Here is a 19,227-nt window from a genome sequence, read left to right on the forward strand (position 1 = left end):
TTTTCTCCCCTGAAGAATGAGTACTGGTTTTCCCCTCCCAGGGCCAGGCAGGTGCCCCCTGTGCCACCGTCCCTGTGGTAGGCACGGAGGAAATGGAGAGCCCTAAGCCAGGTGTGCAGACTAGTGCCTCCCATCAGCCTCCCACTCCGAGATCTGGAGATAGGAGCCTAGTTCCCCCAGAGTCCACCCTCCCCATCTTCGTCACTCAATCTCCTTTATAAACCGGGGCTCACAAGAGCTGGCCTCATTTCTAGGAGTTCCTTTCCCATCATGCCCCTCGACCTTGCCTGCAGTGTTTAATCTGGTGTTCACCCATCCAAGCAGGACACCAGCAGATCTGGGGCCACCACTGAGCTCTGGGTCACACATACCCCCTCCCAGACAGGTGGTGCAAAACCCTTTCAACATGTCTGGCAGTTCAGGGAGTGAGACCTCAGTACCAGCCCCTCTGCCTTCCTCTGTTGTCCACACTCCAAACCCCAGCCTGGGAGAGCGAGTCAGAGCCACCTCCTAGGTCCCCAAGGGGAGAGCCACCTCCAAAGAGCAGCACCCTGAAGGGTTTTGTGGGGTGAAGAGTTCTCCTGGAGGCCCACAGAGGAGCCTGTGTGGGAGGACACACACACACACACACACCCGAGACCAGAGGGCGGAGCTACCAGCCCGCAGTCCCCCCATACCTGGTGCCCTCTGGGGGGGGGTCACTCCTCCAGCTGAGCAGTGCCCCTCACGGCCTCGCCCTTACCCATTCTGAGAATCTGTGAACATGAATGCTTCGCTCACATCAGCACCAGGGCTGCTGTTCATTCATTCAACACGTCAGTGCGACACAAATGGTGCCTGAGACTTGGTGCTGGTGGCAAACGCAGCTGAGTCTGTGCTCAGGGCCCAGGAGGTGGCTCAGTGGGCACAGCACCACTCAGCCCTGGGTTCAAACCTCGGCACCAGTACCACCTCGTTTTGCTGCCAAGGGGCAGGGCAGACAGTGCAAACAAACCTGTCACTTGCCGTCAGGTAGCAATGGACTCAGGAACGAGTCAGCAGGGTCCATTGGAGTCACTGGGATAGGGCAGTGGTCCGGGAGGGTGCCCGAGGCAGAGACCTGCAGGGAGGCACGAGCCTTTTCTCGATCTGGGGTGGGGGATGGGGTGGAGGAAGCACTGCTAGGTGCAGGGGGCAGCTTGTGCCAAGGGCCTGTGGTAGACCTGGAGGGCCACTGAGGGGTGGCAGGGGTGTGTGGAGGGACAGGTGAATGGGCACTGGCTGCTGATTTTTCCGAAATTTTGAGACCAGAATAACTACCTCTCAACCAGGGCACACACAGTGCAAGTGTGGAAGCTGGGAGGTAGAGGGGCAGAGTTGAACAACTGAGGGGCAAAGAGAGGGCTGGGAGCCTCTGAGCTGGCCAAGGTTCGGGAGCTGCAGGAAAGCCAGGACATAGGCTAGAATCCACCCCCCATACACATACCCCAAGGAGCGCCCTTACCCTCAGCTGTTTCCTGGGGGTGGGGTGGGGAGGCCATGAGGAATGATACACCCATGAGGGGCGCAATTCAGTGGGGAGCAGACTCCTGGGCACTCTCCTCCCATTTCCCCCACCACCCCTCTTTCTGGGAAATGCACCCTGCCCAGCTCTCAGGACCTTCGGTGGAGGGGGGCCAGTGTCCCAGGGACACCACGGGGGGGGGGGGAGGCCTGGACACAGGACAAGGGGGAGGTGGGCAACCTGCAGACCTCCAGGGGGGGTGGGGAAGGAGGCCAGGGGAGGGGCCTCCAGCCCCTCATCCATTCATTTTTATTTGCTTGGTTAAGCTTTATAGTCTGCTGGACTTCTGGGGCAGCCCTGGAACCAGAGCGACACAGAAGAGCCCGGCCTTGGGCAGGGATAGATAGCATAATGGTTATACAAAGAGACTCTCATGCCTGGGGCTCCAAACTCTCAGGTTCAATCCCCTGCACCACCTGCACCACCATAAGCCAGAGCTGAGTAGTACTTTGGTAAAAAGGAAAAAAAAAACAGCCTCTGGGGTGGGTGGGTAGGTGGGTGGGTGGGGAGAATACAGGTCCAAGAAGGATTCAGAGGACCTAGTGGGGGTTGTATTGTTATATGGGGATCTGGGGAATGTTATGCATGTACAAACTATTGTACTTACTGTTGAATGTAAAACATTAATTCCCCAATAAAAAAAAAAAAAAAAAGCCTGACCCCACACAAAGACGATGTGCAAAACTGTGAAGCTTTCCGTATTTTTAAAACTAACAAGCCCACCGCCACTGCTGGAAAGAAAAAAAAAAAAAAAAAAAGCCCAGAGATTTACTTACTGGGCCAGAGAGACAGCAGCTCCCTTGCAGAGCAAGAGACTCGTGACTGTGGTCTAAGCAGAGTGGAAGCTGAGCTTTGGATTTTGGGGTGAAGAGGGCACCTGGAGGCGAGCACTGGGTGGGGAATGGAAGGACAGGGCTCCACCCGGGAGATTCGGAGGGGCACGGGGCCCCTTCCCATGCCCTCCTTCCCTCACCCCCCCCCGCCCCGGTGACCCCCGGAATAGGATCGGGGCGTGGCCACAGCCGGCCCCGCCCCTGGCCCCGCCCCGTGCGATCGCCCCGCCCCCGGCTCTCTGTCACTTCCTGATTCCCGCTTCCTGCTTTCCAGCGGCCGGGATCCGGAGTCGCCCGAGGCCGGAGCCGCTGCAGCCCCCGGTGCCCCCGGTGAGCGGCGGGGGGTGGAGGGGCGAACCCCGGGCCCCCTGCCCGCCCCGCCCCGCCCTCTGCCCGGCCGCCCTCGCCTCCAGCCCGCCTCGGGGTCGGGGTCCCTGGGGGCGGCGCTGCGGGGAGGCCCGGGGATGCTCTGCAGCCGCGAGCGGGCGCGGTGGACACTGTCCCCCGGGCTCCTCGGGGCTCCGTGCACATCGCAGGCGGGGGCCGGGGCCTACCGCCAACGCCATGCAGCGCCCCCCGGCCTGGATGCCCCCGCCCGGCCCCCGCCCCCGGCCCGCCCCCGGCCCCCAGCCTGGATGCCCCGGCCTGGATGCCCCCGCCCGACCCCCCCCTGATGCCCCCCTGCCCGACCCCCGCCCCCAGCCTGGATGCCCCCGCCCGACCCCCCCCTGATGCCCCCCTGCCCGACCCCCGCCCCCAGCCTGGATGCCCCCGCCCGACCCCCCCCTGATGCCCCCCTGCCCGACCCCCGCCCCCAGCCTGGATGACCCCGCCCGACCCCCCCCTGATGCCCCCCTGCCCGACCCCCGCCCCCAGCCTGGATGCCCCCGCCCGACCCCCGCCCGCTCCCCTCGCCCGGCCCCCGCCCCCGACCCCCAGCCTGGATGCCCCCCCCGCCCGACCCCCGCCCGCTCCCCTCGCCCGGCCCCCGCCCCCGACCCCCAGCCTGGATGCCCCCCCCCGCCCGACCCCCGCCCGCTCCCCTCGCCCGGCCCCCGCCCGCTCCCCTCGCCCGGCCCCCGCCCCCGACCCCCAGCCTGGATGCCCCCCCGCCCGACCCCCGCCCGCTCCCCTCGCCCAGCCCCCGCCCCCGGCCCGCCCCCTGCCCCCAGCCTGGATGCCCCCGCCCGGCCCCCGCCCCCGGCCCCCCTGCCCGCCCCCTGCCCCCGCCCGGCCCCCAGCCTGGATGCCCCCGCCCGACCCCCGACCCCCGGCCTGGATGCCCCCGCCCGACCCCCGACCCCCGGCCTGGATGCCCCCGCCCGCTCCCCTCGCCCGACCCCCCCCCCTGGCTGCCCTCGCCCGCCCATCACCCGCCCTCACCCCTTGCCCCCATCCTCACCTGGAACTCACCTGTGGGAGGACCGCCTCGACCGGGCCTCCTGCACCTCCCACCCCCACACAGACACCCCAGAACGCGGGCGGGGGGGGGGGGGGCAGGTGGTCGAAGGTGGTTTTGGGTTTTTGGATTTCCCCCCTTCACCCGAAATCCAAAGCTCAGTGACCCCTCTCAGAAGCTAGGGACGGACACGCCAGACACACGTCCCCCAGGGCAGGGCTGGGGGCTGACCCTCAGACCCCCCCCTGCTCCCCAGACATGTCCTTCCGCAAGGTGGTTCGTCAGAGCAAATTCCGGCACGTGTTCGGACAGCCGGTCAAGAATGACCAGTGCTACGAAGACATCCGGGTGTCCCGCGTCACCTGGGACAGCACCTTCTGCGCCGTGAACCCCAAGTTCCTGGCGGTGATCGTGGAGGCCAGCGGGGGAGGCGCCTTCCTGGTGCTCCCCCTGAGCAAGGTGCGGTCTGTAGGCCGCCGGCCCTGCTTCTCTGCCCACTTCACCCTCTCACGATAGCCGTCCTCGAGCTTCCTGGCAGAGCCTCAATCCAGGCGGACTGCCTGGAGGAGTCGGGCAGGTGGCTCAGTATTTTATTGCCGCAGAGCTGGGGTTGGGCTGGACCTGGAGCAGAGGGGCCAGGAGCAGGTCAAGCTGACCGGAGCTGGCCGGTCACTCCCGGTCACTCCCGGTCCACAATATGGGAGACTGAGGCTGTGGGGTGGGGGGCTGAGTCGGGGTACCTGTTTCTAGTAGAGACAGACAGACAGACAGACGCACCAGAGCACTGCGCCAGCACATGAGCTGCCGGGAGTCAAACTTGGGCTTCAGCCTCTGTGTTTTCTGTTTGTTTTGAGGTGCTGGGGCTCAGAGCTAGAGAGACTGGCAGCCTGGCGCGTGCTGACGTGTGTGCGCTCCTGGGTGGGCTGTTTCCTGGCCCTTTTAGAGACTTGTTTCCGGGGGCCAGGTAATGGCACACCTGCTTAAGCGCTCAAGTGCATAAGGACCCAGGTTCAAACCCCTGGGCCCCACCTGCAGGGGGAAAGCTTTGTGAGTGGTGAAGCAGGGCTGCAGGTGTCTCTCTGTCTCTCACTATCTCTCCCACCCCTCTCAATTTCTCTGTCTCTATCCAATAATATAAATAAAAGTAAATAATTAAAAAAAAAAAGACTTGGGGGCCGGGCGGTAGTGCAGCAGGTTAAGCACACAAGACGTGAAGCGCAAGGACTGGCACAAGAATTTCTGTACAAGCCCTCAGCTCCCCATCTACAGGGGAGTCACTTCACAAGTGGTGAAGCAGGTCTGCAGGTGTCTTTCCCTCCGCTCTCCATTTCTGTCTTCCCTTCTTCTCTCGATTTCTCTGTCCTTTCCAACAGCGATAAACAGGGGCAGTGGATTCTTAGTACAGGCACCAAGCCCCAGCAATAACCCTGGAGGCAAAAAAAAAAGACTTGTTCCGGGAGTCGGGCGGTAGCGTAGCGGGTTAAGTGCAGGCGGCGCAGAGCGCTAGGACCGGCGTAAGAATCCCGGTTCGAGCCCCGGCTTCCCACCTGTAGGGGCGTCGCTTCACAAGGGGTGAAGCAGGTCTGCAGGTGTCTGTCTTTCTCTCCCCCTCTCTGTCTTCCCCTCCTCTCTCCATTTCTCGCTGTCCTATCCAACAAGGACATCTATAACAACAACAGTAACTACAACAACAGTAACAACAAGGGCAACAAAAGGGAATAAATAACTAAAAAAAAAAAGTTGAGAGGGGCTCCAGCCCTAGGCCTCCGGCACCCAAGTCCTGCACTCCGCCCGCTGAGCCATTTCCCCAGCCTTGAGTCCACCTCAGCCTCCCCTCCCACCTGCAGACAGGCCGCATCGACAAGGCCTACCCGACGGTGTGCGGCCACACGGGACCCGTCCTAGACATCGACTGGTGTCCCCACAACGACAGTGTCATCGCCAGCGGCTCGGAGGACTGCACTGTTATGGTGGGGCTCGGCGACGTGGCCCGGGCGGCCGGGGGACGGGGCAGGCGCAGAGTTCGAGCTGGCATCTCCCCTTCCCCCAGGTCTGGCAGATCCCCGAGAATGGGCTGACGGAGCCGCTGACGGAGCCGGTGGTGGTGCTGGAGGGCCACACCAAACGAGTGGGCATCGTCACCTGGCATCCCACGGCCCGGAACGTGCTGCTCAGCGCAGGTCGGCAGACCCCCAGCCCCCGGGCCCACCCTCACTCCCGCCCCCGCCGGTGCTAACGCCCCCTCCTACCCCGCAGGCTGTGACAACGTAGTGCTCATCTGGAACGTGGGCACGGCTGAGGAGCTGTACCGCCTGGACAGCCAGCACCCCGACCTCATCTACAACGTCAGCTGGAACCGCGACGGCAGCCTCTTCTGCTCTGCCTGCAAAGACAAGAGTGTGCGGGTCATCGACCCCCGCAGGGGCACCCTGGTGGCGGTAGGTGGCCCCAGGGGCACGTGTGCGGGCGAGGGGGGTCCCGCGGGCGAGGGGGCACCGCCGACCCATCCGCCCGCACCCCCCGCAGGAACGGGAGAAGGCCCACGAGGGGGCGCGGCCCATGCGCGCCATCTTCCTGGCCGACGGCAAGGTGTTCACCACGGGCTTCAGCCGCATGAGCGAGCGGCAGCTGGCGCTCTGGGACCCGGTGAGGCTGCGGCGCCCTGACTGGGCGGTGGGGGGCTCGGCTCGCTTCCTGGCTCCGCGGCCCCCTCCCCGCCCCCAGAGCTGTGGTTTTCATGAGGTTGTGTGAGCCAGACCAGAGTGCTGTTCTGCAGTGTCAGGAGCGGAACCCAGGGCCTCACAGGCGCGAGGAATGCACTCTCCTTGCTGAGCTCCCTCCCTGCCCACTGCAATGAAATGGCTCCTGTCTCCTTTGTTTGCCTGTCCCTGCCCAGCTGCTCTTGGAAGCCTCCTGGGCCTGCCTCTGGAGGGCTTGCCTCCACAGCCTTCTGTTTCTTCTTTTTTGCCTCCAGGGTTATTGCTGGGGCTCGGCACCAGGAATCCACTGCTCCTGGAGGCTTTTTCCCCCCTTTTGTTGCCACTGTTGTAGCCTTGTTGTGGTTATTATTGTTGTTGTTGATGTCCTAAATTGTTGGACAGGACAGAGAGAAATGGAGAGAGCAGGGGAAGACAGAGAGAGGGGGAGAGAAAGACAGACACCTGCAGACCTGCTTCACCGCCTGTGAAGCGACCCCCCTGCAGGTGGGGAGCCGGGGGCTCGAACCGGGATCCTTACGCCGGTCCTCGTGCTTTGTGCCACCTGCACTTAACCCGCTGCGCTACCGCCCGACGCCCAGGCTTCTGTTTCTGTGTGGGGACCACCAGCTCCCTTGCGGTGGGGATTGTCACAGCACTGGCTCAGGGGCCTGGGAAAACGGCCAGCCTGGCGGCCCTGATGGGGGCTGAGCTGTGGGGTACTGACCGGACTTCTCCTCCCGCTCCCTGGGGCAGGAGAACCTGGAGGAGCCGATGGCGCTGCAGGAGCTGGACTCCAGCAACGGGGCGCTGCTGCCCTTCTACGACCCGGATACCAGCGTGGTCTACGCGTGCGGCAAGGTGGGGGCCTGCCCGCTGGCGGAGGGGGCGGGCTGGAAGTGGGCCTGATTCCCGGTGCTCCTGCCCGCAGGGCGACTCCAGCATCCGGTACTTTGAGATCACGGACGAGCCTCCCTACATCCACTTTCTGAACACCTTCACCAGCAAGGAGCCCCAGAGGGGTATGGGTAGCATGCCCAAGCGCGGCCTGGAGGTCAGCAAGTGTGAGATCGCCCGGTGAGTGGGCCCAGCCAGCGGCCAGCTTAGGGGGGGTGGGCAGCGGCCGGGTCCAGGGGCGGCGGGTGTGAGGGGCCCAATCGTGAGGGGTACCCTGGGGGCAGGGTCTTGGGGTCCGCCTGGGGGAGGCCCCATCCTTGGCTCCTCCCTCCCCAGGTTCTACAAGCTACACGAGCGCAAGTGTGAACCCATCGTCATGACGGTGCCAAGGAAGGTGAGGCTGGGCACCCTGGTACCAGCCAGCCGTCAGGCAGCATGGCAGCTGAGCACGTGCCCATGGAGGTTTCTAGCAGTTGCCCAGGGTCGGGGTGGGGGGGAGCTCCTCTGGGGGAAGGGCGAGTAAAGTTCAGCCTCATGCCAGCCTGGGGCCAGGACAGCTTCTTCCTTCTCTGCCAAGTGTGCCCTGTGCCAGGGGTGCAAAGCTGAGAGCCAGCTCCAGGGGCCAGATGTGGCTCCCTAGGCTCCCCCAGTGCCCTGTACTAGGTGGCCCCTGCTTGGGCAGATTGGAGAGGCTGGTGTCCACATGGACAGTGACAGGGCAGGCCCATCTTTATTATTATTTTTTTACTATTTTATTTATTTTATATTTATTTATTTATTCCCTTTTGTTGCCCTTGTTTTATTGTAGTTATTGTTGTTGCTGTTGGATAGGACAGAGAGAAACAGAGAGGGGGAGAGAAAGACAGACACCTGCAGACCTGCTTCACCGCCTGTGAAGCGACCTCCCTGCAGGTGGGGAGCCGGGGGCTCAAACCGGGATCTTTACACTGGTCCTTGTGCTTTGCGCCACGTGCTCTTAACTCACTGCACTACTGCCGGACTCCCTTTATTTGTTAATGAGAGAGAGAGAAAAAGAACCAGACATCACTCTGGTACATGTGTTGCCGGGGATTGAACTCGGGACCTCATGCTTGAGACTCCAATGCTCTATCCACTGTGCCACTTCCTGGACCACAGGTCCTTCTTTATTTTATTTATTTACTATTTATTTATTTATTTATTTATGCCTCCAAGGTTATTGCTGGGGCCCAATGCGAATTCACTGCTCCTAGAGGCCATTCCCCCCCCCCCTTTTTGTTGCCCTTGTTGTTTATCTTTGTTGTTGGATAAGACAGAAAAGGAGAGAGGAGGGGAAGACAGAGAGGAGGAAAGATATCGACACCTGCAGACCCGCTTCACCACCTGTGAAGCGACCTCCCTGCAGGTGGGGAGCCCGGGGCTCGAACCAGGGTCCTTATACCAGTCCTTGTGCTTTGTGCCACCTGCGCTTAACCCGCTGCGCTACCGCCCGACTCCCTTATTTTATTTTTGAGAGAGATGCAGAGAGAGAAAGACACAGCAACACCAGAGCTGTGCACAGCTCTGGCTTATGGTGGTGCAGGGGATAGAACCTGGGACTTGGAGCCTCAGGTATGAGAGTCTCTTTGCATCACCATTATGCTATCCACCCCCGCCCGAGGCCCATCTTTAGAAATGTCCCTGGCAGGGTGGGTGGACGGTGCCAGCCCGGAGGCCAGGGGAGTGGCAGAGGTGGCCGCCAGAGGACCCTGATGGTGACCCCTGTGTCCCGGCAGTCGGACCTCTTCCAGGATGATCTGTACCCTGACACGGCGGGGCCAGAGGCGGCCCTGGAGGCAGAGGAGTGGGTGAGCGGGCAGGACGCGGCACCCATCCTCATCTCCCTGCGGGAGGCCTACGTGCCCAGCAAGCCGCGTGACCTGAAGGTCAGCCGACGCAACGTGCTGTCCGACAGCCGGCCGGCTGCGGCCCCCAGCCCCGCCTGCCCTGCCGCCGCCGCCCCCAGCAGCAGCCTCTCTGGAGCAGGGGTATGTGCCCCCCAACCTCACCTGCCATGGGTGCCCTTCCCGGGCCTGGGTGCCCGCCTGGGGATGCTCCCTGACCTGCCACGTCCCCCCAGGAGGCGGGGAAGCTGGAGGAGGTGATGCGGGAGCTGCGGGCACTGCGAGCCTTGGTCAAGGAGCAGGGCGAGCGCATCGGCCGGCTAGAGGAGCAGCTGGGCCGCCTGGAGAACGGGGACGCCTAGGGCCCGGCCAGCCCCCACCTGCTCCTGGCGGCCCCCGCCGAGAGCCCCGGGGCAGGGGCCGCACCCCAAGCCGCCCAGGCTGCCGCTGTGAGGACTGAAGGGGTTCTGTACTGAGAAGAGCTTCCTGCTGAGGGACCAGCCCCCACCCCCCCCCACCCCATCCTGGACCCCGAGGAAGCGGGACAGATGGCCTCTATATTTTCACTCCAATAAAATTCTCTTTCTAAACATTGGGGTTGCCTCCCTGCCTTGAAGGGCTGGAGGAGGTCTGGAAGCAGGGACGGGCAGCCCTAACTTCTCCAGAGTCTACCGGGTGGGGAAACCGAGGCAGATGACACTTCCAGGGCCACTTGAGCTGCCTGGGAGACAGGCAAGGGTCCTGAGACGCCCCCAGAGTCCAGGCGGGGCAGGTAGGTGGGGTTTTGTGGACAGGAAGCGGAAGCCTGGGTCACCCCCAACTGCAGCGGGGAGCAGGCACTCACTTCACTCAGCACAGCCGGAGCAGGAGGCTGTAGCCATGGTGAGTGGGCAGTGGTGGTGGTGGGGGGCACGGGCCTGGCAGGCCAGGCTGGAGTGCATGGGCCCGGGCACAGAGGCAACAGAGGCAGGGGTGGGGCGGGAGAAGCAGGCACAGACTGGGCTGCCTCTTCATCGGGGCATCCCGGGGGTCTCGCTCGGCAGGTGACCCCTTCCCCCCCAGATCCCACCCCCGGGCCGGCTCTCCTTTGGGTCCCCCAGATAGACTCTCCCAACTTGGCCGAGCTCCACTGACATCCCTGGGGCCGCTGAAGGTCTCGGCACCCCTTTCCCACCCCCACCTGCCCCGTGCAGACCGCAGGCTTCCTCTGGCAGCCTCGCTGCCTCCCCAGCCTCCCCCACAGCCCTGCACACCGAGGCCCCCAGGGGCGCCCAGCGGAAACTGCAGCTGGGCCCCTGGGCCCAAGGCTGGGCGGGGGAAGGGTGTCTTGGGGCTCTCACCCTGGAACCTGGGCAAGTGAAGGGCACGGGCTCCTCCATCCTGAGCCAGTCTCCTCCGTGCCAGGCATCTTTGGGGGCACACAGCCAACTTCTCAGAACTGCCTAGAGGCTCACGCACACGGCGTGTCTGCCACATGGGCATGGGAGCCCCACACATAACTGGAAGCTTCCTGAGGGGCGCAGTAGAGCAGTGCCTCTCCTCTCTCCCTCTCCTGTCTCTTCCCTCTCTCAAATGAGAGAGAACAAGAGACTGTCGGCACGCTGGTACCGACCAAGCAGACTCAATCCCAGTAATAACTCTGATGGCTGAGCAGAAAGCGCCCATCGCCCTATAGCTTATCCTGAGGCAGTGACCGGGCTGTCACCTCCTGTGTTGAGTGTGTGAGGAGGCCGGAAGTGGCCCTGGCGGGACCTGGGCTGGGCGGCAGGGACAAGTGCAGGGGAGATGGTGACAGGTCAGGTGTGTGTAGAGGAGGCTCCGGCCAGATGGGCAGGTGAGTCCCGAGGGCACAGACGGGCCTTGGCAGGACCTGTGTCCAGAAGTTCCCTGGCGAGGAGGGAGGCCAGAGCACTCGGCCCTCCGGCATGTAGAGAGCGCGTGGGCTTCCGGGGCTCACTGGCTCCTGAGACGTGAGTGACGGGCCCCTCTCCCCACAGGCCCTGCCCAGCGCCCTGGGGCTCGGGCTGTTGCTGACCCTGCCGCCGGGGGTCTTGAGCTCGGGCTCGAAGGCCAAATCCGACTCTAGCTCGTTGACCGTGGTCCTGCTGCTGCTGCTGCTCCTGCTGCTGGTGGCCGGCCTGGCACTGGCCTGGCGCCGCCTCAGCCGTGACTCGGGGGGCTATTACCACCCGGCCCGCCTGGGTGCCGCTCTGTGGGGCCGCACCCGCCGCCTCCTCTGGGCCAGCCCCCCAGGACGCTGGCTGCAGGCCCGGGCTGAGGCGGGGCTGGAGAAGGACCCCGAGTGTCCAGAGCATGAGCAGGACTCGGATGACGATGAGGACGACTACCAGCTGGACGGCGGCGGCCAGGAGGTGGTGGACATGCGGGAGGAGTCGCTTCGGTGTGGAGAGGGGCCCGGCGCCCAGGAGGGCCCTGAAGAGGCTGAGGAGGCACAGGCCAGGGGAGACGGCAGGGCGGGCCTGGGCCTCGGCTCACGGGGGGCGGCGGGCAGTGCCGAGGCCCTGCTGAATGACCTGCACGCCTTTGCTGGCAGCGCGGCCTGGGACGACAGCGGGGTGGCGGCCCTCCATGTCACTGCGCTCTAGGCTGTCATACCCCATCCCTGGCCTCACAAGCTGCCACTGTCCCTTCACCTGCCCCCGACCTGAGCCCCCCCTCCCCCCCCGGGGAAGCCACCCATCCCTTGGCATGCACGGCCATTGGAAATAAAAACCCTTCCAACCCCAAGATCCTGTTGTCCTGTGGTGACCCCTCCTGTCACAACGCCCCACACACCCCCGCCCCTCCAAGCGCACAGAAAGAGCCCAGGAAGGGCCATGATCAGTACTTTAATGCTGCAATTCTACGGCTGGCCTGTGAGGGCGCCCTTCCACTACTCACAGCTGCAGCCTCAGGTTCATGATTGGGGCGCCACCACCCCTCCCAGTCACTCACACCAGCACAACCGCAGGGCTGGAGCTGCCCCCCCCCCCGGGCCCTGCCAGCTCCCCCAAACCTAGCGTCCGGGGCGCCCACGGCCCTTCTTGGACTTCTTGGCCCCCGAGGGGGGACGGATGGGGAGAGGGGCTGTGCTTGAGGGGGGGGGCACAGGTGGCTGTGGCAGAGGGGGGACAGATGGCTCCATGGGCTCCGGGGGACCAGGGCTGGGCCGGAAACCCTCGAACGGTGAGAACTTCAGGGGGCTGCAGGGGAAACCGAGGCAGAGTTGGCACCTGCTGGCGCTAGTTGGGCGATCTGGCCCAGGTATCCCCGGGCCTCTGAGGGCAGAATCAGGGCTTGAACCAGCCCCCCACTGGGAAGCCCCCTCTCAGTACCTGATGGGGGTGTGGGGGCTGCTGTTGAGGCGTCTGGGGGAGCGCAGCTTGGGCTGGAAGGAGAACCCCTCCTTGATGCTGTCCAGGACAGAGGGCGCCACGTAGGTGAAGCCCTGCGGGGGCAGAGGCGGTGTCCCCCACTGCTCGGCTGTCCACGCCTCCCGCCTCAGACAACCCCCAGCCCTCTGGGGCCCGTCCTCACCAGGAAGGCCTGGTTGGCGCTCTCGCTGAGTGTGGCATCGTCAGGGCTGTCCACCGGTGTCTGCCGGGTGAAGCGGGCATCAAACTGACTCACGTCCTCCTCTGACTGCTGCGAGCAGAGCCGGGGAGGGAGACTGGGGCTCAGAGGCGCACCCCACCCCATCCAGTCCCATGCCCACTGGGGCCTCCACTCACCAGACTGGGCCTGAAAGGGGGGTCCACACGGCGGGCCAGGAGGTCCTCCCAATTAATGTGCCGGAAGAAGGCTTGCCTCTGTGGGTAGCGTGCCCCAAACATGCCAACGGTCCCCCTTCCCAGGCACCCTGCCCCGAGGCCCCACCCCGGCACCCTGGGGGGCTCCACTCCCACAGGGGGGCCCAGACCCACCTGCACATCAGCAGCGTCCCCGGGGCCGCCCCCCATGCGCTGGCCGGGATTCCGCTTCAGGAACTGCGGGCAGGGTGGAAGGCCAGGGACTCAGGGTACGACCCCCCTCCCCCAAGGTGCAGGAGCGGGAAGGGCTTTCTGGAGTGTGGGCGCCACCTGCTGACACCCCCAGGCTCCAAGGCTTGGTCCACTGGCCCCTCTTCACGCAGGAATCTCTACATCACCCCACACCCAACTGGGAATCCGACTCCACATCTGTGTGGGTCCCCACTCGCCCGGCTGCCGGTCTGATGGGGCCACAGCCAACCTGTCTTGAATGGTCTGTTAAGACTTACAGGCAGCGGGGTTGTACTGTTCTGTGGAAAACTGGGAAATGTTATGCATGCACAAACTATTGTATTTACTGTCGACTGTAAAGCATTAATCCCCCGATAAAGAAAAAAAAGACTTACGGGGTGGGGGTGGGGCAGCAGAGCACGTGGCACACGCATTACAGTGCAGAGGGACCCACGGTCGAGTCCTTGTTCCCTGCCCACAGGGGGGAGGCTTCACAGGCGGTGAAGCAGGTCTGCAGGTGTCTGTCTTTCTCTCCCCCTCTCTGTCTTCCCCTCCTCTCTCCATTTCTCTCTGTCCTATCCAACAACGACGACATCAATAACAACAACAACAACAATAAAAAAAAACAAGAGCAACAAAAGGGATAATAAATAAATGTATATTTAAAAAACAAAAGAAAAAGAAAGAAGAAAAAATGGCCACCAGGAGCAGTGGATTTGTTGTGCAAACACTGATCCCCAGCAATGACCTGGTGGCAATAAAAAAATAAATAAGAAAAAAAGATTTATAAACTAGTTGTCCAGAGACAGCTCAACAAGTAAAGACTTTTGAGACAGCAGCCTAGTTTGAGCCCTGACACTAGTGACACAGGACAGGTCATGGAAGCTGTGGAGTCTCTCTATGTGTCTGTCTCTCTCTCTGTAAAAAAGCATCCCAGAGGGGAGTCGGGCGGTAGCGCAGCAGGTTAAGCGCATGTGGCGCTAAGCGCAAGGGCCAGTGGAAGGATCCCGGTTCGAGCCTCTGGCTCCCCACCTGCAGGGGAGTCGCTTCACGGGCGGTGAAGCAGGTCTGAAGGTGTCTGTCTTTCTCTCCCCCTCTCTGTCTTCCCCTCCTGTCTCCATATCTCTCTGTCCTATCCGACAACAACGACATCAATCACAACAACGATAAATAAGGGGGGGGAAAAGGGGGGGGGGAATGGCCTCCAGGAGCAGTAATTCATAGTGCAGGCACCGAGCCCCAGCAGTAACCCTGGCTCCAGATAAAAGATCAATAAGACTCAGGCCTGCAGATGGGGCTGTGTGGAGCCAGGGCTCAGCTTCATGGACCCCAAGGTCAATGCTTCTCGCCCCCCACTTCCCAAAGTCAGTCTGCAGGGGTCGGGAGCCTCTACCGCCACAGCCCAAAGCCCAGAAGCCCTGCCGGGCCAGTGCCAGGAGGGTGCCCACCTTCTTGATGAGGTCGCGGGCATCTGGGGTGAGGTAAGGGGGCAATACCAGCTTCCCTTTGATGATCTTGTCCATGGTCTTCTTCCGGTTCTCTGCGGTGAAGGGGGGCTGGAGAAGGCAGAGGGGTCCTTTGTGGGCCTCCCGCTAACCCCAGCCCCTGCGAGAGGGGGTCTCCTGTGTCCCCGCCCGCACCTCCTCCCCGGGGACGGTGGACTTGCCGATCCAGTGAGCATGTCGTACATCAAGGCCCCCAGGCTCCACCAGTCCACTGCTCGGTTGTGGCCGCTGCGCACCAGAATCTCAGGGGCCCTGGGGGTGGCGGCGGCGGGGGACCATCAGTCAGGCCAGGACAGACCCTCCCAGGGTGCCCTCACAGATGTCCACACGCCGCCCACCACTTACATGTACTCGATGGTGCCGCAGAAGGTGTGGGTGACGGCGTCCTCGTGAATAGACTCCTTGCAGAGTCCAAAGTCAGTCAGTTTGATGTGGCCTGAGGGAGGCGGGTGGTCAGGAGACAGCCACCCTGGGGGGCTCCAAGACCCTCTCCCTCAGCCCCCACATGGAGCTCTGAGCTCACTGCCTCACCCCCAGCCCACCGTGGCTGTTGAGCATGATGTTCTCAGGTTTGAGGTCCCGGTAGATGATGCCTTGGGAATGGAGATGACCCAGAGCCAGCGTGATCTCCCCCAGGTAGAAGCTGCAGAGACAGGGCGGGGTGACGGGCTGGAAGGGGAAGCCCCGGAGCCCCTGGGCAAAGAGATGGGGGGGTGGCACCCACCAGGCCGTGTCTTCCAGGAAGATGCCCTCTCGCTCCAGATGGGTGAAGAGCTCACCGCCTGTGACACAAACCCCTCACAGCTGTGTGCTGGGGCCCCAGTGCCTCTGCTCTCAGTCTGGGCTCCGTGGGGACGGGGGGGAAGGGGCTTGTGATTCCCGCCGCCCTACCTGCCTCACAGAGCTGCCGTGGGGGTTCAAGTCAATTCAGCAAACATCTACCGACGCCTACTCGGAGCCTGGCCCTGTGCTGGGGGAAGCTGGGGACAGAGACGAAGAGACCCAGCCATCGTCCTCAGGACGCGTGGCCCAGTGGGGGACACAGACATGCACACGACTGCTCGGACATGCGGGACTGAGGCCGGACCCCAGAAAGTGGAGGAGGGCAAGGAGGACGGGGCGGCCTGTGACGCGGCAGCGGGGCTCAGAGGGGATGCTGACACGGAGCGTAGGTATGAAGTTCCTGGGGCGGTACGGATGAGGGAGGGGACACTTGGGGAGGGGGATCGGGGAGTACAGGGCCAGCCAGGAGGCCAGGCTGAACTCGGGGCACTGGGCACAGCCCCCTGCTCACAGCCAAGGATGCTGGGAGCGAGAGGACGTGCGAGGAGGAGGAGGCTGAGCTGAGGGCTCTGGTCAGCTGAGAAACAGGGAGCCCTCCCCCCAGGACAGAGGGGTGGAGGCTGCAGAGAGGGACCCCAGTGACTCAGGACCCGACCGCATGCAAGGGACACAGAGGCTCAGGACGTGGAGCAGCGGTGGGGACGGACAGACAACCCTCCTGTACTTCTGGACACACTCCCACCGCACCCATCCACCCCCAACGCAGGTGAGGGACACGAGAGGCTGGACAGATGTTTGCTGAATGAATGGATGAATGAAAGGACGGACTGATGGAAGGAGAGACGCGGGGGCACCTGGCTGTCCTACGCAACCATGTCACCCCACGCCCGGGTCCCACACTGCTTTCAGTGCTGGCTTCTGGCCCTGCCACCAACACCCCCCCCTCCCCAGACGGGCCCCCCCTTCGTACCGCTGAGGCACTCCAGGATGAGGTAGAGTTTGCCGCCAGTCTGGAAGGCATAGGCCAGCTCCACGATGAACGGGTGCTTCACTGACTCGAGAATGTTGCGTTCGGCCCGTGTGTGCGCTGTGTCCTTGGCGTTGCGCACAATCTTGGCCTGCAGGGCAGGGACGGGCTAGAAGTGGGCATATCCGGGTTCCTTCAGTCCCGTCTTGCCCCTGTCGCCGTCCCCAGGACTGGCTTCTCCTCCCGCACAGTGTTCTCAACCGGGAGCCACCGGCATGTCAGCAGAGTTAACACTATGGCAACTGCTGGCGTGGCTCACCGGCTAATGCCCTGGCCTTAACAAGGGTGAGGCGCTAGGTTCAAGTCCCAGCACCTCATGGGAGCACCGTGGGTAGCGCCAGGAGGACACCCCATAGATGCTGGAATGGCACTGTGGTGTCTCCCAAGAGAAGGAGGGTGGACGCGGTAGCACTGAGGTCCTGCAAATGACTTTCATGCCTGAGACTCTAAGGTCCCAAGTTTCACTCACAGGACCACCAGCAGCCAGAGCTGTGCCGTGCTCTGGTAAAAACAGATGAATAGATGATGACGGTGATGGTGAAGGAAGGGAAGAAGGAAGGGGCTGCCCCAGGAGGCTGCCTAGCCATGGGAGCACGTTGCATAGGGCCCCCAGTTCATTCCTGGCGTCACAGGAGCCAGAGGAATTGTGGGGACTGTGAGCCTGTAAGACGTGCAACTAGCAGCCTGGTGTCTTGCCGGGGCACACCCGCAGCACCCTCTCCCTAGGCCCCACTCAGAAGTGGGCACAGACCCTTCCCAGCTGGCAAAACCACCCCAGCCTAGACTGACTGTAAAGCGGAGTCTGGCGGTAGCGCAGCGGGTTAAGCGCGAGGACCGGGGTAAGGATCCCGGTTCCAGCCCCCGGCTCCCCACCTGCAGGGGAGTCGCTTCCCAGGCGGTGAAGCAGGTCTGCAGGTGTCTGTCTTTCTCTCCCCCTCTCTGTCTTCCCCTCCTCTCTCCATGTCTCTCTGTCCTATCCAACAACAACGACATCAATAACGACTACAACGATAAAACAACAAGGACAACAAAAGGGAATAAATAAATATTAAAACATTAAAATAAATGAATAAATATTTAAAAAAAAAAAAAAAAAAAAGAGCAACACACGAGGCATTGCCACAATGACGGGGAGCCTCCACCGCGGGGCCGGGGGGGGGGGGGGGGGGGGGTGCCCAGGGCCCAGGAAGGAGATCTGCTGACTGGCAGATGACTCACCTTCCTCAGCACTTTCATGGCATATATTCTGCCCGAGTTGGTGCCCTGCACCTTTCGAACCTGGAACACCTGTAAGGCAGGGGGGGACAGGATGGAGTTCCCTCTCCACGCAAGCCCTGCCCTGGGGAGGCAGGAGGCGAGGCCCACCCACGGGCGGGGCAGTTGGAGGTCCCGAGCCAGAGCCCGCCCTCTCGGGTGCGCGCCCGTGGGGAGGGCGCGGGCTCCCACCTTGCCGTAGCCGCCTTTGCCCAGCACGCGCAGCAGCTCAAAGCAGCGCGGCCCGACGCGCTCTGGGCCCAGGTTCACACTGTCCTCGGTCAGCTCCACCTCCTCGTAGTGCCCCCCAGTCCTGTGGACGCAAGCAGTCCATGGGGACAAGGCTCGGGGGGGGGGGGGGGGCCAGCCCCCAGCCCCCAGCCCCCAGCCCACCCCCTCCTCCCCCATCACGCCCCTGACTCACTCCGCGCCCGCCGCCCTCAGCTCGGCCGGGGGACACACCTCCTGCGAGAGACCGAGGGGTAAGAGCCGAGCCGAGGGAGGGGCAGCCGGGATCCCGCCGGGCCCCCCAAGCCGGGCGCCGTCGGGGCGCGGGAGGAGCGGTGAGGCCAGCAAGAGAGAAGCAGGGGAAGGGCTGGGAGTCCCGGGGTCGGTCGGGGGGTCCGAGCTTGGCAGAGGTCGGGGTGGGGGAGAGACGGGGCGTGCAAGCGGAGAGCCCCCTCTGAGTGGCGGATCCCGGGCGACCCCGGCGTGCGGGTGACGGCCACACTCACCGCGGGGCTGAAATCCGGCTCGCCTTCGCCCTCGCTGCCTTCCTCCGTCTCCAGGTCCAGATCAAATACAGCTGCCATGGCCGCGCTGGCCCTGCGGGCCTCGGCCCTCAACCCGGTGGAGCTCAGACTGACAGCCCAGGCCCGGCTCCGAGGTTATTAACTCCGCGGCCGGCGCATATTGATGACGTGAGCCACCCCCTCGAGGGGATTGGGCCAGTCGGGGAAGACAGGGCGTCCTTCGCAGGGCCTCACGGGAAATGTAGTTCCCGAGGGTCGCGTGGCTAAAGCTCGGAATGACGCTTGGTCTTTCGGGTCCTACTTTCTTTCCCCTGGCCCAATCAGGCAGGACAGGCCTGGAAAGTGTCCATCCTGGCACTGGGAAGAATTCGGTTTGGGATGGGGCACAATCTGGAACTCATGCAGGTAAGTGAGTGTAAGTGCAATTTGCAGCCCTATCCCAGCTCTGCCCTGCCGGGTGGAGACAAACATATGGCTTCTCTTAGAAGCAGCCCTGGGCCAGCCCGAGAAACACATGAAAAAATGCTCCCAGTCTCTGATTGTCAGAGAAAGGCAAATAAAGACAACAATGAGATACCACTTCACTCCTGTGAGAATGTCATACATCAGAAAAGGTAACAGCAGCAAATGCTGGAGAGGGTGTGGGGTCAAAGGAACCCTCCTGCACTGCTGGTGGGAATGTCAATGGGTCCAGCC

At 63.0% G+C, this 19,227-nt stretch overlaps 4 protein-coding genes across 7 annotated transcripts in view; 3 read left to right on the forward strand and 1 right to left on the reverse strand.

Moving 5' to 3' along the window:
- The window catches only part of TMEM134 (transmembrane protein 134), a 50,950-nt gene that overhangs the window by 22,140 nt on the left and 9,583 nt on the right, over positions 1 to 19,227 (forward strand). The window lies entirely within an intron of this gene.
- CORO1B (coronin 1B) lies at positions 2,620 to 9,822 on the forward strand. Its single transcript, XM_007518663.3, has 11 exons — positions 2,620 to 2,706; positions 4,032 to 4,234; positions 5,623 to 5,745; positions 5,826 to 5,955; positions 6,032 to 6,213; positions 6,302 to 6,421; positions 7,228 to 7,332; positions 7,403 to 7,548; positions 7,705 to 7,762; positions 9,123 to 9,374; positions 9,467 to 9,822. Exons 2-11 carry the CDS (start codon positions 4,034 to 4,036, stop codon positions 9,590 to 9,592), a joined length of 1,443 nt encoding a protein of 480 aa, XP_007518725.1. The 5' UTR covers positions 2,620 to 2,706; positions 4,032 to 4,033; the 3' UTR covers positions 9,593 to 9,822.
- On the forward strand, positions 9,918 to 11,978 carry PTPRCAP (protein tyrosine phosphatase receptor type C associated protein). The gene is made up of 2 exons (XM_060175966.1): positions 9,918 to 10,112; positions 11,228 to 11,978. Exons 1-2 carry the CDS (start codon positions 9,924 to 9,926, stop codon positions 11,834 to 11,836), a joined length of 798 nt encoding a protein of 265 aa, XP_060031949.1. The 5' UTR covers positions 9,918 to 9,923; the 3' UTR covers positions 11,837 to 11,978.
- On the reverse strand, positions 12,064 to 18,667 carry RPS6KB2 (ribosomal protein S6 kinase B2). Of its 2 annotated transcripts, none has more exons than XM_016186267.2 (15): positions 18,514 to 18,667; positions 18,204 to 18,244; positions 17,972 to 18,092; positions 17,744 to 17,812; positions 16,469 to 16,616; positions 15,440 to 15,497; positions 15,258 to 15,358; positions 15,061 to 15,151; positions 14,877 to 14,967; positions 14,659 to 14,766; positions 13,154 to 13,216; positions 12,962 to 13,039; positions 12,768 to 12,875; positions 12,566 to 12,678; positions 12,064 to 12,433 (listed from the first exon to the last, which is right to left on the reverse strand). In XM_016186267.2, exons 1-15 carry the CDS (start codon positions 18,589 to 18,591, stop codon positions 12,247 to 12,249), a joined length of 1,455 nt encoding a protein of 484 aa, XP_016041753.1. In that variant the 5' UTR covers positions 18,592 to 18,667; the 3' UTR covers positions 12,064 to 12,246. The 2 variants fall into 2 exon arrangements, with proteins under 2 accessions (XP_016041753.1, XP_060031941.1); XM_060175958.1 differs by having other exon boundaries at positions 18,204 to 18,241; positions 18,508 to 18,663.

This window comes from Erinaceus europaeus, chromosome 17 (genome assembly GCF_950295315.1).
Source record: "Erinaceus europaeus chromosome 17, mEriEur2.1, whole genome shotgun sequence".
In the NCBI taxonomy this organism is placed as follows: domain Eukaryota; kingdom Metazoa; phylum Chordata; class Mammalia; order Eulipotyphla; family Erinaceidae; genus Erinaceus; species Erinaceus europaeus.

Bases quoted from the DNA above. Each gene is read 5' to 3' on its own strand.
- PTPRCAP (XM_060175966.1), top strand. From the start codon at position 9,924: ATGACACTTCCAGGGCCACTTGAGCTGCCTGGGAGACAGGCAAGGGTC. The intron at 10,113-11,227 runs GTGAGTGGGCAG...CTCTCCCCACAG, and splicing joins AGCAGGAGGCTGTAGCCATG to GCCCTGCCCAGCGCCCTGGG.
- RPS6KB2 (XM_060175958.1), bottom strand. From the start codon at position 18,591: ATGGCAGCTGTATTTGATCTGGACCTGGAGACGGAGGAAGGCAGCGAG. The intron at 15,359-15,439 runs GTGGGTGCCACC...CTGTCTCTGCAG, and splicing joins TTCCTGGAAGACACGGCCTG to CTTCTACCTGGGGGAGATCA. The intron at 13,040-13,153 runs GTGGGTCTGGGC...CGCTACCCACAG, and splicing joins GGGACGCTGCTGATGTGCAG to AGGCAAGCCTTCTTCCGGCA.
- CORO1B (XM_007518663.3), top strand. From the start codon at position 4,034: ATGTCCTTCCGCAAGGTGGTTCGTCAGAGCAAATTCCGGCACGTGTTC. The intron at 4,235-5,622 runs GTGCGGTCTGTA...TCCCACCTGCAG, and splicing joins TGGTGCTCCCCCTGAGCAAG to ACAGGCCGCATCGACAAGGC. The intron at 6,214-6,301 runs GTAGGTGGCCCC...CACCCCCCGCAG, and splicing joins GCAGGGGCACCCTGGTGGCG to GAACGGGAGAAGGCCCACGA.